The sequence below is a fragment of the Diplotaxodon limnothrissa genome, linkage group LG11 (assembly GCF_057381915.1).
Source record: "Diplotaxodon limnothrissa isolate DT_005_m linkage group LG11, D_limnothrissa_male_GT1.1, whole genome shotgun sequence".
Taxonomy (NCBI): domain Eukaryota; kingdom Metazoa; phylum Chordata; class Actinopteri; order Cichliformes; family Cichlidae; genus Diplotaxodon; species Diplotaxodon limnothrissa.
Genome location: NC_140606.1, coordinates 15,304,439 through 15,325,179, shown reverse-complemented (window position 1 = coordinate 15,325,179; position 20,741 = coordinate 15,304,439). Strand labels below are relative to the sequence as shown.

Sequence of the window (20,741 nt, the reverse complement as noted above, 5' to 3'; positions counted from 1 at the left end):
TTGGGCAAAATGGACTAACCTAGCTGCCACATTTTTTTTTTACTTTCATTTTTGTGGTGTCTTCAAATTCAGCACTCTGTAGGTTGATAATTTTTTATTTCTATCAAATGATGTGTCCTTTGGCTCTTAATACATTACTCAATGCATATCAATATAGATATCCAGCATAATCTTTTTAACACATTGAGATATGATGTGTGATAGTTTTATGCATAAAAGCTAAACAGCTCTATCTAAACAGCCAGCAATCTGTAAGAGACTGCCCTTAAACCTTTAGATATAAAAATGACAAACATAATGTTAACCAGAGGGAAGAAAGACCATTTTTGCTCCTCGCATGGCCGTCCAACTGACAAACTGAATTACAGCAGAATTTGGAATGACTATGACTTAAAGACCAGACGAGACCTAAAGACAAGGTTATGCCCATTTCACATTTTGCCTTTCCAAAACATGAAATGGACATGGAGAAGTTGCAGTAAGCTGCAGTAACAGCAGAGGGAGAAGTTTTGTTTTATTTATTTTATCTAATGCCAACATGAAAATAATCACAAGAAAGGGTTTAAACAGACATTATTAACACATTCACATGTATATACATGTTAGCCACTTAGCTTAATCGTTTCTGGCGATTACAAACCCTGGAATGTACTTCATACGTTTTTTGCTCACCATTGACGTCTTCACTTTAAGTGTGTGTGTATGGAGTGGGGTGGAGGGGCCAACACAGAAGGCAGCACCGAAGTCAGTGGAGCAGACAGGTGACGTTTAAACACAGTTATTCAAGTTGACTACAACTGTGGTAATGTACTGTAAATGCAGTAAAGCTGCTGAGAGCAGGGAAGTCTTTGCCAGAACCAAAGCATGTCCTGCTGATAATGGTACAGCTGCTCCCCTGAACAGCAAAGGAAGACAGACTAGGACCTAATAGTCCTCCTGGCTCAGTGAGACCAATAACGGAGCTTAGAAGGAAAGTAAATTAATATGTTTGACTCAAAATAGTTTTAATTCTCAGTCCAAAAACCCCCAAAACCAAACAAAACACAACCAAAATTAAAAAGCCGACACATGAGAATTTGCTATCATTGGCAGATTTATGGGGAAGATGGTTAAGTGTGTCTACAATTTATCATGTTGTAAATCGTACCATCCCTGGAGGGAACAAAGTAGGGTTGGAGTTTAAACAAAGGACTTGTATGCGTCATTCATCACAGTGCACATATCCTTAACTATATCTTAAAAAGGCACCCCTCAAAGTCCAGCAAGTATAACAGAAAGTTTACTTCCATTTGGTCTTCTGTTTCAGATCTTTCTCCTTTTTTCATAATTCCTTCATATTCAGATTTCTGGATTATTTTCCATTCCAGTTCAGAGGGTTTTTTCTTGTTTAAACACGTGCAAATACATTTACAAACATAAATACATCCTTACATTTGAGCAAGTTAAAAGTCATATAGCAGCTAAACATTAGTTAAGTCCATTATATATAATTTCTGCACTCTGCCAACCTTTCTTTGCCTAACAAGCCCCACATTACGCAGCTGTGCCCCATCTGAACTGCTCTGGTCAGTGTTGGTAGGCAGGCCTGCCTTACCAGCTACAGGTCATGGTTAGGAAACTGCAGCTTCCCAGACACATGTCCCCAGTTGCTCAACCCCAGCCCAAATTGAGGTAGAAGACCATAACCCAGTTTGTTACTATAACCAGTAAGCAGACTAACTTCACTTCAGATGTCTCAAGAGTTCAAGTACCCAGCTGCTAATTCTGATCCTGGTAATATTATAATTAAGTGCATCCTTATTCTGTTGCATATTGACCCTTATAAATAACATAACTCATTATTGGTCATTGGCCTTTTTCTGTGGGTCTCTCTGTCTACAGTAACTTTAAAGTGTACTTTATTGGGTTCAGGTGACTGACTTGGTCATTGACGAAGATCTCATTTCTTTGCATTGAGAAATTCTTGTGCTTTTGCAGTATGTTTTGGGTCATTATCACTTTGCTCTATGAATTACTGTCTGATCAGTTTTTCAGCAGAATACCGAGCAGAGTATAAACCTGTACACTTTATAATTCATCCTACTACTTTTATCAACTGTTGGGTCATCAGCAAACAATAGTAACTGGCAACACCTGCCCATCTCATAACAATGCCTCTACCATGTTAGATAATGTGTTATGCTTTGGAAGTTCTTTATTTCCTTCTCCATATTTTTTCCCTATCATTCTAGGACACATTAATCTCCCCTTTTTTCTTCAGAGAACTGTGCAGGTTCCTTAAGATGTTTTTTTTGTTGTTGTCTTCTATGGTCTTTTGAGCCTAATTATGCCTTCTCTCACTTGCAGTGACATCTCTTTGGGTTTCATATTTAAAATTACAGTGAAAAGCTATTTTTTAAAAAAACCCAACTTCCTGTCAGTCACTTGTTCAAATAATTTTGAGCCACTTGAAACAGGTGGGCCATGTATGAAAGTGCAATTATTAAACAGTTACTGGAAAAAAGAAAAAATATTGAAAAACCATCTTTAATTAACAGTTCACTTCAATCACATCTTAATTGTTTGATTTAAATCCAATGTGACGGTGTACAGAGGGAAAACTACAAAAAATCATTTCTTTGTCCAACAAATTAAGGAACTGTATTAAAGAACTGTATTATCATTCAACACATGAAATAACAATGATCCACTCCAGGGAATGCTATTTTCAATTTCAGTGAACTCCTTTCATGATGTGATAATATCATGTTATCATTTACATAACCGTTCAGAATAACTGTAATTAAAAACTGGCAAATGTTATTTGAATTAGGGCTCGGGTTTCAGGTAAAGCATGACAGTTGAACCGAGTTTGTTGCAATGATTGTTGAATTAGGAGACAATGAGATTATTTATCTAAATTAAAATCTTTTATATTTTACCATTTATGGAACATGTCTGAGTCATTTCTAGATTAAAACTAACACTATATTTATTTCAGCTTTAAGCCACAACGGTTTGATAGTGGGTCAGTCCAGTAACAGTCTGGCTTGCTGAATGTTGACAAGCATTAATTGCTGTTTTGGGAAAACTACACGCCCACATGAAATTTAGCACAAGTAAAGCAATTTTTCTGTCTGCATGACTGATTATATAAGGGATGGACTTATGACCATGACAAAATTTAAAACTGATCCCATTCTTTAAAAAAAAAGAATCATCAACACAGACAAAAAAATATTGTCTTTTTGAAAATATAGCAACATTGTCACAGCTGAAATCATGTCGCTACAATAAGAAAACTGAATAATGACAAGCAGATAAATCTTCTTCAGTTAAATAAGAATATAAATTTATCCCGAAGCAAGAAAGCAAAATTTAAAACAACAGTTTTGTTTCCTTGATGTTTTCAGAAACATATGATTACAAAAGAAACAAGGCAAGAAATTATTTTGTCCTGGCTATATTTGAACTAATGCCAGGACAGTAACCACATTAGCAGGCATAGTTTATTTTATTAAAAAAAACCAAAAAAACCCCACACAAAACGCAAGCAGCTGATTGTTGGTATTTCAGCCCACACCTGTCTGTTCTTTTATAAGTTTTATATTCCCCATCGAACAGCTGTTTCTAATAAGGATAATAACGTATATAGTTATTTATAGTCAGCCTCATTCATCAGACCTGCAGAAGCAACCTGTAGTGAAGTTGGCTAAACTCACTTTGAACTCATGAGCTAGTAGTTACTGAGGTTCGCTGTAAATTGGTAGGACTGGGATTAAAATAAAAATTCTGACATTGAAAACCTTTTAATATTTGAATTCTGTTGTGGGTTTTTTGCTTTTGTTTTTTAAATGTTACTAAGGTTAAAACAAGCGTGAGTCAGTGTGTTGGTGGAATAGCAGAAGATTTTTGGTTTGGTTCAGTTTGCAGTATTTCTGCAACATGACTGATTATTGCTCGTACTGGTTCTTTCTGACTGTTGATTCTTTCTGGTTGTTTGTGACAAGACTTACGTGAGACTGTGAGATCAGGATGCGATGGTGAATCGAGCAACGTGGTGACAAACCTTTCAGTGTATAAGCCTGATGGTATTATGCAATTGGATCTTTTAAGTATCTAAAGTGATTCATCTGCTAAAGTATCAGCAGTGATTCAGCACTAGAATTATTCTCCTTCATTGTCACTCTTTGCTATAAATCCTGTATTCTATTATCAGTGACCTCAGTCCACTTCCACTGAAGTTGAACCACATAAATGGGCCAGGAGAAATCATTTGGCACTGCCTCTTGGAGTGTCTCACTGTGAAATACTGGACCCCACTTTCGCCTCTGATGGAGCATGCTTGTGAATAGAAGTGGGTAATCAAAATGTCTCTTTTTTAAAAAAAGAAAGAAAGAAAAGAAAAGGTTCTGACAGGTTTAAAAACTGATGATCTGTGTATCCACACTTCTCTATCAGCTCAGCGTAGAGATAATCTTCTCATAATATACATAACGCTTATCTGTGAAGACCGCGTTTATTTTTGAGCAATTTAGTTTTGACAAGGAAAATGTGAGACCTAAATGGCTTTTTCCTTTGAAAGTGAAACATAAAATGATTCTTTAAAGGAGGATTTATTTGGGAAAGTAGAAAATAGAACATCCCAAGAATGCTAGAGTGCAGATTTTTTATGAGTCACATATATAACGTGTCCTTTAAACAACGAATTATTTATATATTTACTGATATTTTCTCATAAAGCACGTCAATGATGATTGGCTTAAAACCTTCACAGTTAAACCAATTTGCACAGTTTGATGGCTTCACTGAGCACTGAGTTGGTGATCAGTGTGTTCAATAAAAAGCATTAGCAATATTTTAATAATCAAAATCCTTGAGGAAGGCATGTACCACAAAAATGGCCAAGAATGGTGTTATCTGAGAAAACGTGTCAATTTAACCCTGAGCAGTTAGTACGTCTGTTTCTGTACATGGATGCCCATTTTGGAAAAATTGTGTGAATTTACTGTCCAAATAATACTTTCAGAGAGAAATACTAAGAGGGCAGCCTGAAAATGCAAAGCAACAGGGACTTTGGAAGAATCTAGGAAGCTCACTGAGGAAACAGTTGTTTGCCTGTTCAGTGACCAGAGAAAGCAACAGGAAATCTTTGTGTTTGATGTTCATGTTTTTCTGATGTTTGTCTCCACCTCTGTCTCCTCCAGTAAAGCAGTCGAATAAAAAAGATAGGTAGTGAGCTAACCCATGCATCACAACACAAGATTTCGTGGACTTTGTTTTTTTATGTATACTTTAACTGAAGAGCACCTGTCAGATCAGCCATCAGAGACATGCAGCACTTCCCTTCTCCTCAGTAAAAAAATCTTCAGTTTTCAGAAGGCGGTTACATTTCCGCTCAAAACGATGTCAGAAAAGACTGGACACACAACACCCCTTGCACACCACATCAGACTTGCCTGACATCTCCCTGAAGAAAATAAGTAGCCTTTGTCATGTGCAGCCTAAAGATAAACTTTCTGTCAGAACTGAGCACTGAAGGCTTCCCTCCCTTGCATCTTTCCACCCCAGTCTGCCAGCTTTCAAACACAGCCTTGAAGGTGCACTGCCGCTTTCTTACCTCGTTCTGAAGTTAGCCGGGTGTGGATGCCCGTCATACAAAGATAAAAAGTCATATTCCTCCTCCACAGCAAAAGATTGAAAAACTATATGAATCCTGTTCCCCTCCTCAGCAACAATCACCCAGGTACAGTTCGCTCCATTTGGATATCCATATGGAAAGCCAGGACTTTCTATTGTCCCATTCCTGCCTTTTAAAGTGCCTCCACAAGAATGGATAAAACCTGGAAGGAAAGAGAACAAACACAACATCATTATCCAATGCATATAATGGGTTTGTGTGAGACTCTCAGCTGAAGAATAATAAAGTAAAATGCTCTGCAGCACAGAAACAAAAAGAGTACTTCATTTTGATAAACTTCGTCTGCTGCAAGCGTTCAAGCAGCAATAAATAAAAGAGATATTTTAAACAGGCCTGCACAGAGACAATTCCAAATAGCATTTGTTCATAACAACTGAATGCACCCTATGATGTTCATGTGCAATATTTCTTTAACTGAGATCAAATTGTTTGGAAAATCCCCATTGTTCTCAGCTGGCAGAAGCTACGAGAGAAATCTGGCAACCAGCTGACTAAGAGCCAAGTTTTGTGTTTCCATTTATGATTTCTGTTTTCTTTCAGATCAAATAATGACAATAAAATGCAGAAAGCTGCAGCTGCAGTAATATAACAAATGTATAACTGAGGATGCTTTTAAAAAAGATTGTGATGTGTCATTAGAGTCTTTTTTATAGGGTCTAAAAGTGCCAGAGATAGGCAACAAGTAAAGTCTTCTGATTTGGTGCTTCAAGCTTTTAACAGCAGATTAGTCATCTGTCTTGCACCAGCTTACTGAGAACTGATACCCTAGACACATTATGTTAAACCTCATACCATCACTGTCAAGCTACAGTAATCTGGTTGCTTTGCTAACCTTTGTAGTGTTGATGCAAAGGAACGTAAGTGCCACTACTAAACAACCTTGTTTTCACAATATCACACCTATTCCCTCCACACTTCCACATCCAGAGTACTTCCGTAGTTACACAGAATTGCTCCCATGCACACTGTGTCACAATGCAAAGAGCGTCCCCTTTTCATTTCAGGCTATCTTGCATGTTGTCTAATGAAATGCAAACGTAATTAAGATGCATGGTTTACCCCCCACAATTTACCCCTTGTGTAATTAGCTTTTCACACTTGGTAAGTAAAGGATGTTTTGCATAGTGTGCTGCCCACACACACACACACACTGCAGTATGGGAAAAAGGCAAACACACAGATCACTTGGCAGTTGTGCCACTGAAATGGCCTCTAACTAGACAGATAATAATCTGGTTGCTTTATAAACTGAAGTGACAAAACAGTTAAAATGTTAAACTGTGAAGCAAAGTAAAAAAATTAATTTCCTTCTTGTCAGACTGTCATTTTGTTACTTTTGAGAAAAGCATGGAAGTTGTGTATAGCTACCAAAACAAGGTCTATTATGAAATATATGATAATGCACTGAAATACTGCATTTTTCAGCAGTTTTTACTCAACGGGGTCATGACCCAGCAAAGCACAGGGGTTCTGGCCTAGAATCCCAGAACCGTACATCTTCATGCATATACTGTGCACCCTGACCCGTGTTCATTTTTATGTAATCTCTTGTGATTTTCTCATAGAAACAGTTACAAACATAGTGTGTCAGTAGAGTTCTATATGTAATGCATAAAATAAAATGTCTGGTGATGAGCTGCTGTTCTAAATGCAGAGGAGACAAATTCTTGCCAAGATTTGTTGCATATCTAAGTTGCAATTATTTCCGCCAGCACAGAGCAAACTGGGTAATCATGGCAAATTTGGACCATTGATGCGCCGCCTACAGGGTCAACATGATCCAACCTGTGACATGGTGCTTTAAGTGCATTCAAGCACTCTTGGGAATATCATAAATTGCCAGAACAGCACTCATCAATGAGCCACCAAAGTTATGAGCATGGGTGGAAAAATGTGGATTTTTGATGGCACATCAGGACCAGAAATCTGCCAGTATGACATACACGTCTGGCCAATAAGTAATGTGATATTTGTAGGTGCTGTGCTGTTGCATTTTTATGTCTTCCTAAGACAAAATGGTCTAAAAAAATTTTGAGAAGCAGTGTTTGCAGCTGTACTACTGTTGTTTTACATTACAAAGATTTGGTTTGTACAGGGAGAAAATGCATATTAAAGTACTATCCGAATCCTGGTGTCTGGCCCTGTTTCCTTTCCAAGTGATCTCTGCTGTTTTTATGAAAATATTTTTGAATACATTTTGCCAAAATTCCATTTTACCAAGTCATTACCACAGAAAGTCATGCCAAATAAAATTAACATAATGTTCTGTGACATTCCATTTAGTCTACAAGCTTAGTCTTACACAGAATTATTGACAGGAAAAAGACTTGCGTTGTTGGTTTAAAAGGCTATTCAACAAATTTTATACATAAAGTTTGGGTAATTTGCCTATGCTGTATTCAAAGAGGTCCTGCCATGAGTGGAATATGCACTGTTTAAAATATATAAATATATCTTTACTGATATAGACTGGATAATGTGTTATATCATTTGATGGAAATGAAAATGATCAACCTACAGAAGGTTGAATTCAAAGACAACCCCCCAAAAAAGAGAAAAAGTGATGTGGCAGGCTGGTCCATTTTTTGCCAAAATTTAATTATAGCAACTCAAAATGTTACTCAGTAGTTTGTATGGCCCCCATGTACACAACGCATGCCTGACAATGTCAGGGACCAGAGCGTCACTGCACTTTGAGGTACAATCTTGCAGCATTGGTTGGCTTGAAATATAATGTCCCAGAGATGTCCTGTTGGATTTCAGTCAGGCTACCAGTCAATGCTATCAGTTCCTTCATTCTTGAGAAACTGCTGCATACTCTCACCACATGAGGCTGGGCATTGCTATTCACCAGGAGGAACCCAGAACCCACTGCACCAACATAGGGTCTTAGAATAGGCCCAAACATTCCATCCCAGTACCCAAAGGCAGTCAAGCTGCCTAGCCAGTAGAAGTCCCTGCATGGACCACCATCACCGATCATGCTGAACGATGTGACAGACATCATAATGTTCTCTGCCTTTTCTCCAGACGCTTTCATTTCTGTCATCTGCTCAGGGTGCTCATGTGAAAAGCACAGGGCACAGCGGTGGACCTGCCAATTCTGGTATTCTATGGCAAATGCCAGGTGGGCTCCACATTGCCAGGCAGTGACCACAGGGCTCATTAGAAGATGTTAGGGCCTCAAACCACCCTCATGAAGTCTGTTTCTGGTTGTTTATGGCTAAAAAATAAAACTTTAATGGCTGACACAAACAGGCACAAAATAACAAAGTCAAAAACAGTTAAGAAAGCAGGAATCCAAATAAATCCATGAATCAATAAACAGGATCCATCCAGTTAAACAGAGAGATTACTCAGTGAGGACAAAAGGAAGTGCAGCATTACTAATGAGAAACAGCAGGCAGAGGAACACATGGTAGCTCAATTAACAACGAGGAGGCGAAAACAGTCAAGGAATCAGGGCACAACAGACAGGAAGTACACAGGACAAAAAAAGAAACAGCCCCTCAAAGTAAAACAGGAAATAGCCGATCGTAGCAAGAATACTAATGCTAAACAAGACAAAAATGAAAAAAAGAACCAAGGCATAAGAGAAAGGCAGGCATTACAGAAACACTGGAGACATGACTCAAAACCAAAGAAAACTAAAACTAAAACTTGTGACTAGAATAGATCTAATAACATAGTGAGAATGGTTGGTGGGATTAAAGTATTTCTGAAGTGGCTGTGGCTCAGGAGGTAGATCAGGTTGTCTACTAATCGGATGGTTGGTGATTCGATCTCTGGATATTCCAGTCTGCATGACAAAGTATCCTTGGGCGAAGATACTGAACCCGGAGTTGCTGCTGATGCGTTCATCGGAGTGTGACTGTTAGACAGAAAGCACTTAAGCATAGAAAAACGAGCTTGTGAGAATGGGAGAATGAGGCTTGTAGTATAGATGGCCTTACTGTTGTTAGGTTATGCTGCTTTGTCCACTCTGCTGGTGTTATAGTGTGAAATTCCCAACTGTTGCACTAATAAATCTTATCTTATCTCATCTCTGATTGTTCAAGCAAATAGAACACCACTATATAAGTAGCAGTCCCTTTACTATTTTAAAATAGGCTATTAAGTTGCATTATGGGAAATGTGGTTGGTTTCAGTGTTTTGTAACTTGACCTATGCTGTGGACTAAAGTCAGGAGATCTTGTTCTCTGGTGCTTTGATGTTTCACTTTGTGTTACTAAATCACTGGGGTACCTCTTTAAATGTTATAACAAAAAGAATACTGCTGACATTTGATTTGATTTGGGCCGAGTGAGACTGTAAGACAGTCGAGTAAAAATATATAGAGATAGATAGACACAGAAGCTTACATCAGTGCTACATAACTACGACTGCTTAAAAGTAAACTAAACTTGAACTATGGAAAGGGCAGCACACAGTTTTGTACCTGTGTGTTAACAGTGTGTTGAACAGAAGAATAACATAAAAGTGAAGCAGCCTGTACATTTTGTGCTGGTCTTTGACAAACTAACCTGTAAATGGTAAAAGTCTGCTATTATTGCCTCTGTATTGTACCCGCCACCCAAAAGAGCTCTATTTGTCCTTGAATTATTTCAATGTTTGTCAAGCATTAGATGATTAATGTCGCAAACTATTCAGAGTAAAGCTGTTTGTGTGAACTGCTTAGAAGTGTTTGTGTGGCTGATTGTTGTGATGTCCTGGGGATGACAGAACAGATGCTCACTGCCAAGATATCTCTCCCCCCCCCCCCCTTCTTTCTACCTTTATCTCCCACTTTCTACTCCTCAGCTTTATGTATTCCTTTCATCTGTCATTATCCTTGCTTCAACTCTCAAAACTGTCTCTCGCCATTTGTTATTTTTTTCTCCACCATTGTGTTACAATTTTTCTCCTACTTATGTGTGTCTTATTTGCCTTTTTTAATTCACTTTCCCCTCTGCCAAGAATTGTTCTTTATCTCCTTCCTTCTCAGCAACTCTACCTCTCATCCTCACACCCATATCTATTGGCTCCCTTGTTTTTCCCCTTTTTTCCCCCCAAATGAATTAGAATCCCCCTTTTCAATGCTGTGAATCATACAAGCTTGTAATATGTTAAGCGCTGTCAGCTCCATAAAAGCTGCATCTATAAAAAGAACACTGTAAGCATTCATCTTGTTACTTCAAAGGAAAATGCAACGACAACATGTGCTTCCTTGTACAGGAGAGAGGACATGCACTAAATTAATTTATCACTTAGACCAACAGCATCTCATCCTTGAATTTTGCTGTGACCGCTCAGATGCCTGCTCTAACCTCCATCATCATTTCAATTGTGAAAGGCAATCCCCAGAGTTTTCTCTGACCCCATGTTAGTGCCACGCTGCAAAAATGTCCATAAATTGTGATGAGAAACCAAATGAACAACATGCTGTGATTGCACAGTAGGGAAAATATGGTTCCGAAAAATATGAATCAGTATCATAATGCATGAGTCTGGCAGAAACAGTGGCCTCAGCAGGCGGCCAGGCAGCCTGACAGACATCTCAAGAATGGCCCCAGCTGTTCCTCAAATGCTTACATTTACCCCTAGCCTTTTGGACGTGCACACAAGCACGGTCCATTTTTTCACACCACACTTTTGAAGCTGATAACAGATTGTTATACTTGCTCTGCAAGACAAAGACAGACAAATGGCAGTTGTCTGCAGCTCTGATGAGATTTCCGAAGGTATTTGTCAATCTAAAATAAGAGTGCATGCGTATGTGCTGTTGTTTCTGTTTGTGTGCATGTGGGTGCGTGCACGTGTTTGAGTATGCATATGTATATTTGTTGTTGGCCTTGTTGTGCTTCTCACTAAAGGAAAAGGGTGAGACAGAACTATTGAATGTAATCTCCTTTTGTGTAGTGAGCACAGAGATTTGGGGCAGAATGAACCAGTTAATGAACCACAGGATGAAAAATAAGATTGATTTTGTAAACAAAATATATTATGCATCATCGAGAATATCCTATTATTTTCAAGGGCTAAACAAATTTGTTGCATGCTAAGTGGGTTATTTAAGATTTACTTTAGGCATGGAGGAAAATGAGAGACAGCACTTTTGGCTTTTCAGTACATGGACTGGTGTATGAAATGATTGGTGCACCATGAACGAGTAAACAGCCAATATGTTGTCCTCCGCCATTAATGCAGATCTGTATTGGGCCATAAAGAGCAGTGATTATGTGTAGCAGGAGAGGGGAGGAGCAGTCATTTTACTGCCATCCGCATTATTATGAGTGACAAACAGGCCACTGGGTAATGGATGGTTGCTGATGGGTATGAGAGATTGCCCATCCCAATTGACTATTTTTGAACAGACTATCATTAAATAGGCACAGAAAATAAACAAGCATAGTTTAACCTGCACCGTAGTCGCTTCAGGATCCAGCAGGGCAGATTTAACTGCTACACAGAGTCTCTTCTCTCCCCCTGCAGTGAAACTGTTGCATTCTGATGAAAGAGCGCGGCCTTTAGTTTGGCAAATTTATTGTGTTCCATTTGCTATATTGCCCTTGAAGTCTATTAACTTTATCTGCTGTCTATTGTTTTGTATTTCTATTTTACTGACTGTGTATTATTTGCCCGTTTTATGTGGCAGGCTGCACATGACAATAAAGTTTATCTAATCTAACAAAAAGCTTCAGCAATCAGTGTAGTATTGAAATAAATCCTTTTGTGTTCTAATTAGTGGCTTTCAGTGTAGGCTTCCGGACAATAAAAGAAATGTTGTTCATCCCCTCCATGAGCACCACAGGTGTGTGAGCGTTTTCGTTAGGGGAAAATAAAATGTCACATTATTCGCAAAGTGGCGTCAGTTACTGAGAAACAATGTATAATGCTTTGCAGATTTGCTCTTCATCAATTGCATGTCGCTCTAAAAGGTGTCGAGGGAAAAAATAAAAAGAAGAACAAGGGCACACACTGCAGCGCAACATTTGGATAAAGGTCTCTACTAGGCATTGTTAAAGGACAAAAGTGTCAGCGGAAAGTATGCTACACAAACAAAGTCAGACAATGTCAGAGTGCATCACTGCATTTCAAATGTATGGCAGATGCTTTGAAACAAAGCGACTTACATTTGTCCCCACATATGCGCATACCTGTTAAGTGTGTTTATGTGACATAAACTGACCAGAGAAACTACAGATGGACGAGGGGAACTGGTTTCTCCTTTTCTTGTCAAAAGCAACTTAGAAATGTTTGCAACTGTTGCAAGACATTGTAAAACAATTGCAGTGCATAAACATGCACAACTGTGTTCTAAGCATAAAGATACTTAAAACAGCTGTGCACCTCGTGCTTTCCCCCCCACATGTATTTGAAGTAATTTCTCTGCTTGCTTGATACTCCATTTCCTCATGAATGATTGTAGTGAATGCTTAGTCAAGGACACCTCTTGGTCTGGATGGCATTTCATCATTGTTCACGATGATGGCCTAATACAATGGATGGGGAAGGCCATAGCACCTCCCCTAGCCATCAAATTTAGCACTAAAAAAACCTGCATTGATTTGCACCCGACCTTAACGGTGAATCAGCCATTATAAAGATATCCATCAGACCTGTTACACAGCACTGGCTGTAAAGAAGGAGGTCTTTCCAAGCAAAGCAAAGCAAAGGTCAACAAATATCCTCATAGACTTCATTTGCTGCAAAGTCCCTGTATTGCTGTTGCTTCCGTAACCTTTACAAAACACAGAATCATCAGGACCTTGTGTAACACGGTGCTGATGATTCAGAGTGCTGATTTTAAATCTTGCACTGTCAAGCTAATTGAGGCTGGGATTTTCATGTGCAGCGTTTTGAATATTGTGATCCAAACAGAAGGGACTCTTTCACAAAATGCTAAAAACGAAAGCCAAATATAGCTGCAGACACCAGGATCAAAGCTGCACTTGAATTATTGGGGATCAGCAATGACTTTAAACCTTAGTATGTTTACTGAGTGTTCCAGTGGGGAGATTGCTTTCTGCGACACACCAAATAATAGGTTGGGACAGTTACATCACAAGTGCAAAATCTGCACATCTATGGATATTTCAAGTGGAAATTTTAGTACTAAATTTTCTGCTGGTTTGGTGGGCATTTTTGAAACCTGTTGGTGTTTGATCGAGTGGTTGTAGTCATTCAGTGGTCGCTGTACAACTGTTATAGCATATTTCTTCAATGATCATAGCTTTTGAAAAGAACAGAGATAAATGTGAGAATACATATGTGTGTGTGTGTGTGTGTGTGTGTGTGTGTGTGTGTGTGTGTGTGTGTGTGTGTGTGTGTGTGTGTGAGCGAGAGAGAGAGAGAGAGAGAGAGAAAGAAAGGGAGAGAGTCTCTCTCCTGTCTCTCTTTTTGTTGCTTGTTTGCTGTCATACCTCTGGATCATGAATCTTGAAGGTCTGCTATCCAATTTCATGAACTTTTCTCTCAGAGCTATCAAAATCTGTTCTCTGAGTTACAGACTTAAAGTGTTGCATGAAAAAGAGAGAGTCATTTTTCTTCACCATAACCAGAACAGCAACTTTAGTAGACACGAATCTTAGACTGATGGCCTCAAAAAGAAGGATTTTATCTGCGTGGCTGTACTGCACCTTTGCATTTCATATTGATAGAATGTGCATTATCGCAGTCCCTCACTACGCTTGTCTGCATGCTTGATGAAAGGGAAATGGGCTCCCTACAACAAAAACAGAAAAGAGGCTTCCTAGAGAATCACTATTACCTCATGAGTGTGTCACTGCAATTTGGGAAAGGGCTGTGAAGTATTAGATTTGGTGATTTTGAATTGCCAACCACTGAGCTGAAAAATAGTAAAATCAAATACACTGAAACACAGCTGGCACATGCATAAGTGCATGGTCACACACACACATACTCAGGTGAAAAATGGTCAAATCAAATAGACTGCCACGCTGAATCCCAGCTGGCACATGCATAAGTATGAACACACACTGTTGTGTACAGAAATAACAGCGATTGTGTGTCTGTGTGGCCTAGTTTAATAACTAGGCCACACAGACACACAATCTGTGTAGCTCATCATCGTGCTTTACTTACTTCCCAGCAGATATGGTATTTTATGGCTAGACACCAGTAGATCCTCAAAGTGCTACTGAGGCATATTGCACCTGATGCCAGACCACCGCTGTGAGAGTTGCTGTACAACACAAAACTGTGAGCCAACAACACATCTAATAGGATGCCTGTCGCTCAAGCCTCCAATCTCCCAAACAAACAATAACATCAACACTTCACTTTTCCCGAAGAGACATAAGAAAGACACACAGGATAAGAATTTGTTTTTTATCTGGCCACTTATCTTTTCTATGTAAAACTCTTATTCAGCCTGGGCTGCCACCTTGTAAGGTCTTTGTTTTGCAGCATATTAAAACCTAAGTTGTGTTTTAAATGGACCAAACTGATGACTTATTAATGCTTTTATGAAAAAAGCGAGTCCTGGTTCAATCGAGAAAATTGAAAGAAGAAGCATTTTGGACAAACCAGACAAACCATGTTAAACAGGCAAAGTTAAAACAAACGGGAAAAAAAAACCAAACCCAATATGTGCAGATATGGAAATGGATGAATAACTGCTTAAAAGAAATGCAACTCTACAGGCCAGGACAAAAAGCTAAGGCAAACAGCATGACACCCTGAATTCATTATTAGTTAATCAATGGGTTGTTTCACTATGCACAGCAGAAGCCTTATTGTGTCTTCTCACCTGTAACACTGGATAAGAGACTTTATTTTTGAGATAAAAAGAAGTAACTTTCAGATTAAAGTATTTGTAAAGAATTCAGCCGCTTCTAAGATGCTACTCTGTGAGCATCTTGTCTCAGTTTCAGCACCAGGATGAGGTAACTAAACTGGCAGTGAATGAGAGTGCCCCAATATTTCTTTAGTAAAACAGCAAGTTATTACCATACCATGTAAACAGGTCCCTATATTACATTTTCGATACTTTTGTGTGTCTTTGCCACTGATATTTGACATCGAGTAAGACTGACAGGCCACTCGTAGATTGTTACAAGAAATTTGTTTAATTAAGCACAGCCTCTGTGAGACCAAATATGAAGAACACAAAGCTACCTTTTGAAAAATCTAATAATTCATTTGCTAAAGGGGAGAAGCCTGTTCTTGGTCTACCTGTGTGTGTAGATGGATTATATAATCTCCATGTGCTGCCTCAGAAACATTGTAAACATTGGTAGCAAATTGGTTTAGTTTATTTGAGAAGACATGCTGTAGATTCATGGTAACAGCCACTGAGCAATCTAGCTTTATAGTTAGCTTCACATTGCTTCATTTATTTTCCCAGACAGTGCTCTCCTGTCACACATCAGAACTTCAGCTGACAACCACAGACACAAACAGGTGGCCACTGAGAAAGAACATCCATGAAGACACATGCATGTGTTATGAATTTAGTACTACTGAAAATATACTGCACTGTAGAAACATTTAAGAACAGTAATTATAACAAAAAATCAGAATATCATCTCTTACAATATTACCTTTTAATTGATGTGTAAGCAAAATTCTTTCAATAGTGTTTCCCAACTAGGGCCAACAACTGCAACTGTTTCCAAATTTCTGTCCCATGACTTATCTCCTTTTTTTGGTTTATTTGTTTCAAATGTAAAGAGAAATGCATGAATATTGTTAAATAAATGAAAAGTTTCTTTCAGTAAGTATAACTCCAGACATTTATGAGTTTAATCCTCACTTAAAATTGCACCTGATGTGCACAACAGGGTCCAGCTTGAATTTGTAGACTCTCAATTTGGCCTCACCTCAACATATTGCATTTAATCTCAGCTAACGGTGAGCTGTTTATCTTCCTGAATACAAGATGTTGCCAGTCTATCTCCCCCAAGAATACTAGTTATATTAAAACAGACTTCATCAGAACCATCAAACTATATCCAGGCTTCACAGGGGCCTGTCAGCAACATCTAAGAGCTTGGCCCAGGCTTGAAGCCACGAGCGAGCGGCCAGTGGGTGAACTGAGTATTACTTTGGTATGCCACTTGGACTATCCATTAAGATATCAGCACTGAAAGAAACATAAGAAAGCCAGAGCGTAAAATGTTAGCTGTTCCAAGTTCACGTATCATCATCCAGGAAAAGAGCTTATTAACCCATCCAAGTAAAATCCTCTTTTTTATTTCCCCTCAATATTTTGGGACTCTGTAAAGTTGAGCAAACACAGACGAAACTGATTTGCTAGTCATCTAATATCCGTATTTAATTTAGTATAGCACAAAGACATCTTATTAAATGCTGGAATGTCAAACAATTTGCCCAGAATGCCTTTCCTTTACATTTGAAAGAAACAGTCAGTAATCATCTTACTGACATGTTGCCAGTCAGCCTAATTAGCAATGAGATGTTCTGTCAGGTCTTTACCTTTTTGTAGCACAAGTTCAATAAGTATTTAAATAATAATAATAAAAATGCCTACATTTCAAGTATAAAATGATGTTTTTGTACAATTTACAATTCAATATAGGTTTATATGATTTTGTTAATCACTGGACTGCATATTTATTTACATACTAAACTCCATCCCAACTTTTTTGGAACTGTATGGGTTGTACTTCTTCATCTTCTTTGACCATTTTTGTGGACCTTGGAGGCAGTTGGATAATGCCCAGCATTCCCACAAGATAGAATATAATTACACAGACAAATTGTAATCCTGATTAGCCCCAGCAGCCTTCCCAGCCTGTTTACATAATCACATTGAGATAAAGTCTTCATCAAGGGCTCAGTGGCCAGATTACAGTCTGTGTAGAACCCACCTGATTACCAATAATTAGAGACTGCCCAGTATAGACTTAATAAAGACACAGACACACACACACGTGAGAGATAGAAGAAAATGTCAGAAATACAATGTAGTCACAATAAACAGAAGCAGTGCCACACGACAGATGGACAATTTTCAACAATCTGCTTGCAATCATTAATCGTTCATTGTCTTTTCAAGGGTCCACGATACAGCCCAGAGCCTCTGTGGTCTCTTTGCCCCTTCAGCTTCCTATGAGGACACACCTTCCTAATTTTCATTTATAAGACCCAAACAACAAAAAATGAATGTCTGAGCAGATCTTGATATGCAAAATACCACTGAAAATTAATTAAATCCATAAAAAGTATGAATATAAAGTGAAACAGCATCCATCTGCTTCACTATTCTAATAACCATAAACACTATACGAGTAAAGGGGGCAGATGAAGCAAGCTGTGCACATAACCACAGTCTGGTTCTTCAGAGCATCACCACTTACATTCACATGATATTATCCATTTCTTCTGTAAGTACAGAAGATTTATTGTTGTGAACATATTGATTGTCCACTGATCGATGAACGCATTGCGACAACCATAAAAAATGGACAAAGGCCGCTTTTGTACCCAAGGGAAGAGAGACAGATTGTTCATTGTCAGCGCAAAGGAATTCAATTGGTGTTTGAACCAGTTATTTTGATCATCTATTTCTTCATGTTTTTAAGGACTTTATCTTTAAAACCACAGAAAACTTCAATGTCTACAGTTTATCCTCTTCAATTTGTATACGCAGTATTATATTCTCTTCAAGGATGTGACCAAGTTGCATTGAATTTCCACAGTTAATCGAACTGCTGCAATGAGTTTTGTTTTTTTTAATGAAATTGTGACATTGTATCTGTTCTGCACAACAAGTTGCAAAACTTTCATTCAACTTCATTATATATGTGCACAGTGCCAAGATTTAGACAGGTGATGGAGATACCTAAGAATCAGAACTGTGCATCACCCAGGACAGGATCCTGGCTCAAAAATAATCTAATTATAGTCACTGAAAAAAGACCTCTAGAAAAGTGCTGTTGTACAAACCCTGCCAGATAGGAGTCTTTTTTATGGCATCATTATCTTAGAAGGAGAAGTGAGTCACAGGCCAGATGTAGCAGATATCTTTTTACTTCTGCAAACACTGTGTCAACTGTCAGAGGCTGAGGAACAACAACTGTTCCATAGTTCTTCTTCCTCTCATTGCGCCGTGTCACTATTTCCTCCACTCTTTTCCAAAAGAAGATCCAGGCCTTCTCCCCTTTCCTCACGTCCTCCTCCTCTCCCTCCCCCCACGCCCTCCCCCAATTCCTGGCTGGCTGTCTCCCTAATAAGTAACAGAACTAGGAGGATTGGCAGTGGCCTCAAGGTTTGACATTGCCACAGTGTGGGTGGTGATGAAACAGCACTGTGCCCGACTCTGCTCCACTCGACTTGGCTCATTCTTGGTGGGCGCTGCTACTCTGCATGCTGCACATCTCATCCACCCCCAAGAGACAGACGTTGGAATTACTCACAGGCCGAGCAATCTGCATGTAAATTAATATCTGTGAGTCCCCACATTCGGAAATAAATACATGCATGCAACAGATAGGTAGCCATTCAGTCACACGCATAAAACATCGTTAATGTGTTTTACAAAGACATTCAGAAGTAACACATTTTGGGGGTTTGGGGGGGGGGGTATTTTGATGGCTTCTCTCTCTTTCGCTCTTTGCGTCGGATTTTAGTAAGAAATGAGAATTTCACCCAGTAGTGTGTGGTACTCAGACACACTCATGCACACACACACACACACACACACACACACACTTCTGTTTCGACATGTAACTCCACTGCAAGGGCACGAGAATTTCATTTTTGCTTTCTGCAAATGTTTACGTGCCATTGAACAGCGGATGAGGACATGTTAATTGCAGTGTGCTAAATAAGCACTCGTCGCTTTGACTGACTTTTACAAAAGCTGTAGTGAGTGAACAGCATGAATCTAATTAAAATAAAAACAGAGAGATGACACAATCGAGCTCAAAGTCGTTTTTTAAGGACTTTATTTTGAAAACTGCTGGGAAAGTGGCATTTTACTAGTGCAGTTGTTGGTCTGACTAAATCTTGCTGATGCATATAAGAAGAAGACAGAGGGAAAATAAACTAAAGCAGCTGTTACCTCACCAGCTACATCGAGCACTGAAATGGTCAGACACAGAGACAGAGCCACCAGAATACTAAGAAGCCCACCTTACACCTGCCTGCACTGGCAACTTCGATAAATACCAGCCAATAAATTGGTTCTACACCACTTAACCTGCCTCGGTCCCTGAATGGGTTCAGTAACGTTTCTGGTGAGAAACCGGCCTGACGCAAATCTCACATAAATACTTGAAAAACTCGACCCAGAAACGAGAAAATGCGCGCGGCTTTATCCCAAAAGAAAATCAAAATCTCTTAACATGATCAATGTGCGGCGCGTGCACTTGCGCCTCAACAATTCACTAGTTAGCCTACTAAGCAAAGCAGCTCACGTAGGCTATTAGAAGAAGCGTAGGCTACCGCAAGAATATCTATTGAGCGAATCTGTCAAAGCCTGCATTGAGCGCAAAACCGCCGAAATGCGTCCCTTAAAAGTCCATCCAGAGAGCCGAGGTAGGCTATTATGTGCACGTCTGTAACGTTAAAGGTTTTGATTTCTTGCACGCACGCACACATGCGCGCGCAGACACACACCGAGGCACACCAAGCGCATTCGAAAATGCAGAGAATTGCGGCAGTGGCTCGTACCTTTCACACAAGTGAACATCAGTGAGAAGACGAGGTTCCAAAAAACAATCCCCGTTCTAATCCTCATCGTTTTGGCTTGAACAAAGTCCCGTCTGCCACATTTAACGCATCTCCTGTTGAAAACGTCCCGTAGTTCAATAGATCCGTCGTAGTATCCGTCTCTGTAAATCCCCTTCATGTTCACAACTAAAACATGTAACCTATGGCCAGTTTTCGCTTTCTGTGGGGGTTTAAGTAGATTCCCTTCTCAGAGGAGAAACAGGCAGAGCCGCCCGCCGCGCTTCGTCAGCTGATAGGAGAGAAGTGAGCAAGACTGAATTTTAGGATAGGACCACAGCAACCTGGACGAGGGCTCAACCATCTCTGCTGAGAGGGGCATCAAGTGCAAGGATCTCTGCTGGCGCGCTCTTGTGTCTGCCGT

At 39.3% G+C, this 20,741-nt stretch overlaps 1 protein-coding gene across 4 annotated transcripts in view; it reads right to left on the bottom strand.

The window, feature by feature from the left end:
* The window catches only part of LOC146622512 (CUB and sushi domain-containing protein 3-like), a 249,677-nt gene extending 229,179 nt beyond the window's left edge, over positions 1 to 20,498 (bottom strand). For all 4 annotated transcript variants that reach the window (XM_085366252.1, XM_085366249.1, XM_085366253.1 and 1 more), the window contains exons 1-2: positions 20,321 to 20,498; positions 5,600 to 5,822 (exon numbers count right to left, since the gene is read on the bottom strand). In XM_085366252.1, the coding sequence (XP_085222378.1) occupies positions 5,600 to 5,822; positions 20,321 to 20,498 (401 nt within the window). The remainder of the gene's footprint in view (positions 1 to 5,599; positions 5,823 to 20,320) is intronic.
* Between the last annotated feature and the right edge of the window lie 243 nt (positions 20,499 to 20,741).